This window comes from Gracilinanus agilis, unplaced genomic scaffold (genome assembly GCF_016433145.1).
Source record: "Gracilinanus agilis isolate LMUSP501 unplaced genomic scaffold, AgileGrace unplaced_scaffold44564, whole genome shotgun sequence".
Classification (NCBI taxonomy): Eukaryota; Metazoa; Chordata; class Mammalia; order Didelphimorphia; family Didelphidae; genus Gracilinanus; species Gracilinanus agilis.
In genome coordinates, this window is record NW_025378649.1 from 1 (window position 1) to 3489 (window position 3489).

Below are 3489 nucleotides of genomic sequence, written 5' to 3' on the forward strand. Positions count from 1 at the left end.
GAAGAAAGGAAGGAAGGAAGGAAGGAAGGAAGGAAGGAAGGAAGGAAGGAAGGAAGGAAGGAAAGAAGGGTGGATGGGAGAAAGGATAGAAGAAGCTGCTTTCCCTCTGACTTCCCCCTACGGAGGCTCTTGCATGCTGCGTCCGCTCTGAGTACGAGTAGGCATACCCGGTGCTCGGCACCCCCATTCTATCAGGCCCCCCCAGGCCCTACCTGACTCTCACCCACCCTTGTGTGCCTCCCGCAGGTGCCGAGGACAAGCTGGGTGGCCCCCGGCTCCCCGCCCCGCGGACCATGGTGACGGCCCACTCCGCCGCGGCGGCGGCCACCACGACCACGGCCACCATCACCACTACAGTGGTCATGACCACGGCCACGGTGGACTTGCGGGACTGGCTGTTCCTGTGCTACGGGCTCATCGCCTTTCTGACCGAGGTCATCGACAGCACGACGTGCCCGTCGGTGTGCCGCTGCGACAACGGCTTCATCTACTGCAACGACCGGGGCCTGACGTCCATCCCGGCCGACATCCCCGACGACGCGACCACCCTGTACCTGCAGAACAACCAGATCACCAACGCGGGCATCCCCCGCGAGCTGAAGAGCAAGGTGAGCGTGCAGGTCATCTACCTGTACGAGAACGCCCTGGACGAGTTCCCGGTGAACCTCCCGCGGAGCCTGCGCGAGCTGCACCTGCAGGACAACAACGTCCGGGCCATCGCCCGCGCCTCGCTGGCTCGCCTGCCCCTGCTCGAGAAGCTGCACCTGGACGACAACTCGGTGTCGACGGTGAGCATCGAGGACGACGCCTTCGCGGACAGCAAGCGGCTGAAGCTGCTCTTCCTGTCCCGAAACCACCTGAGCAGCATCCCCGCCGGGCTGCCGGGGACCCTGGAGGAGCTGCGCCTGGACGACAACCGCATCTCCACCATCCCGCTGCACGCCTTCAAGGGCCTGCACAGCCTCCGGCGCCTGGTGCTGGACGGCAACCTGCTGGCCAACCAGCGCATCGCGGACGACACCTTCAGCCGCCTGCAGAACCTGACCGAGCTGTCGCTGGTGCGCAACTCGCTGGCGGCGCCGCCGCTCAACCTGCCCAGCGGGCGGCTGCAGAGGCTCTTCCTGCAGGACAACGCCATCAGCCACGTGCCCTACAACACGCTGGCCAGGATGCGCGAGCTCGAGCGCCTCGACCTGTCCAACAACAACCTGACGTCCCTGCCCCGCGGCCTCTTCGACGACCTCGAGAACCTCAGCCAGCTCCTGCTGCGCAACAACCCCTGGTTCTGCGGCTGCAGCCTCATGTGGCTGCGGGACTGGGTGAAGGCGCGGGCGGCCGTGGTGAACGTGCGCGGCCTCATGTGCCAGGGCCCCGAGAAGGTGCGCGGCATGGCCATCAAGGACATCGCCGGCGAGATGGACGAGTGCTTCGAGGGCGCCCAGCCCAACGCGGCCGCCAAGACCACGGCCAGCAACCATGCCGCGTCCACCACGCCGCAGGGCTCACTCTTCACCCTCAAGGCCAAGCGGCCGGGGATCCGGCTCCCGGACTCCAACCTCGACTACCCCGTGGCCGCAGGGGACGGCGCCAAGGCCCTGGTGATCCACGTGAAGCCGCTGACTGCGGACAGCATCCGCATCACGTGGAAGGCCGCGCTCCCGGCCACCTCCTTCCGCCTCAGCTGGCTGCGCCTGGGCCACAGCCCCGCGGTGGGCTCCATCACGGAGACGCTGGTGCAGGGAGACAAGACGGAGTACCTGCTCACGGCTCTGGAGCCCAAGTCCACCTACATCATCTGCATGGTCACCATGGAGAGCGGGAACACGTACGTGGCCGACGAGACGCCTGTGTGCGCCAAGGCGGAGACGGCCGACGGCCACGGGCCCACCACCACCCTCAACCGGGAGCAGAACGCGGACCCCATGGCCGGCCTGCCGCTGGCGGGCATCATCGGCGGGGCCGTCGCCCTCGTCTTCCTCTTCCTGGTCCTGGGGGCCATCTGCTGGTACGTCCATCGGGCCGGGGAGCTGCTGACCCGCGAGCGGGCCTATGGCCGGGGCAGCCGTAAGAAGGACGACTACATGGAGTCCGGCACGAAGAAGGACAACTCGATCCTGGAGATCCGGGGGCCCGGCCTGCAGATGCTGCCCATCAACCCCCACCGGGCCAAGGAGGAGTACGTCATCCACACCATCTTCCCCTCCAACGGCACCAGCCTCTACAAGAGCACGCACACCATCGGCTACGGCACCACCCGCGGCTACAGAGACGGGGGCATCCCAGACATAGATTACTCCTACACATGATGGCGTCGCTCTCGCCCCCTCCCCGGACCCTTCGGCCGCCCTCCTCCCTGGTGCCCCCGGCTCTGCGCCCGTCGCTTCTCTCCGACTCCTCCTGGTGTGGAAAGGGGGCTTCCCACACACGCAGGCTACCGTTTAAGAAGGAGACCCCTGCCCACCCCACACAAAACGATTTTCAAGCCAGAAACCGGGGGGAGGGGGAAATATTTTATAAAAACAACAATGGAAAATCTTGTTGTTGTTGTTTTTTTTAAGAAAAGAATAAGCAAAAGGAAACTGAGGTTGAATAACATAATTTATATGAAAAAATGCCAGATGGGGGGAGGGGTACCATAGGGAGGGCGGCCAGGAAAGAACTAAAAATAAAGGCAAGAATATTCTTTTGGGGACCTGGAAAGATACTACCTGTACAACCATCCGTGTCAATCTCATGTTTTGTTCTGGGGTAGAGATACAAAAGAACTGTCATGTGAAAAGCAAACAGGCTTTAAAAATGGAAAAAAAAGGAAAAAAACGCATACAAGTGCTCTCTTTTCAGGCTGCTAACTGTTGGCATTTGGGAGATTTTTCAAGCTTCCTACAAAGGAGAAAAGAAAAGGGGATGGCGAGGGGAGGGGGGAACGCTCTTTTGCTATGGAGACACCGTCCCCCCAAAACCTCTTTCTTAGTTCTTTTTCATAATCACTTCCTTTGATGGGTCTGCAGAAAGACTGCCTCGCTCCCCCACATTATCTGAACAATTTGTAGCTGATTAAAGAACGACTTGTTTTCTATACTGAAACCTGATTTGGTCCATGCCCAATGCTCAGGGGACGGCAGGACTAGCCTCTCGGGTCCGTTTGTATCGTATGTATCTATCTCTGCGCACCTACAGACCGGCAGACAGGTAGAGAGGTGCCGACGGCAATAGACGGGGCATTTATAGGTTTCTTCTTGGGCGAGTTCTCCCCAAAAAAGCCTCCCCATCTCCCCACCCACCCAATAGAGGTTCTAGTCTTTTTAGGAATAAGCAAATCTAGTGACGAAGGGTGGCAGGGGGCGGGAGTGGGCAGAAGGGAGCAGAGTATTCGAGTCTTAAGGCAGGGGAGGAAAAAATGGGAGTTGAGAGTTCCGGGAGGGGGTGGGATGGGAAGGCAAGAAGTGGGCACCTTCTGGCTTCTATCATGTCTCAGGTTGCACCAGACTA

General features: G+C 60.6%; 1 protein-coding gene across 1 annotated transcript; it reads left to right on the forward strand.

Moving 5' to 3' along the window:
- Positions 1-39: 39 nt before the first annotated feature.
- FLRT1 (fibronectin leucine rich transmembrane protein 1) lies at positions 40-2488 on the forward strand. Its single transcript, XM_044684168.1, has one exon. The coding sequence runs from the start codon at positions 294-296 to the stop codon at positions 2304-2306; it is 2013 nt and encodes a 670-aa protein (XP_044540103.1). The 5' UTR covers positions 40-293; the 3' UTR covers positions 2307-2488.
- The last annotated feature ends 1001 nt before the right edge of the window (positions 2489-3489 follow it).

Bases quoted from the DNA above. Each gene is read 5' to 3' on its own strand.
- FLRT1 (XM_044684168.1), top strand. From the start codon at position 294: ATGGTGACGGCCCACTCCGCCGCGGCGGCGGCCACCACGACCACGGCC.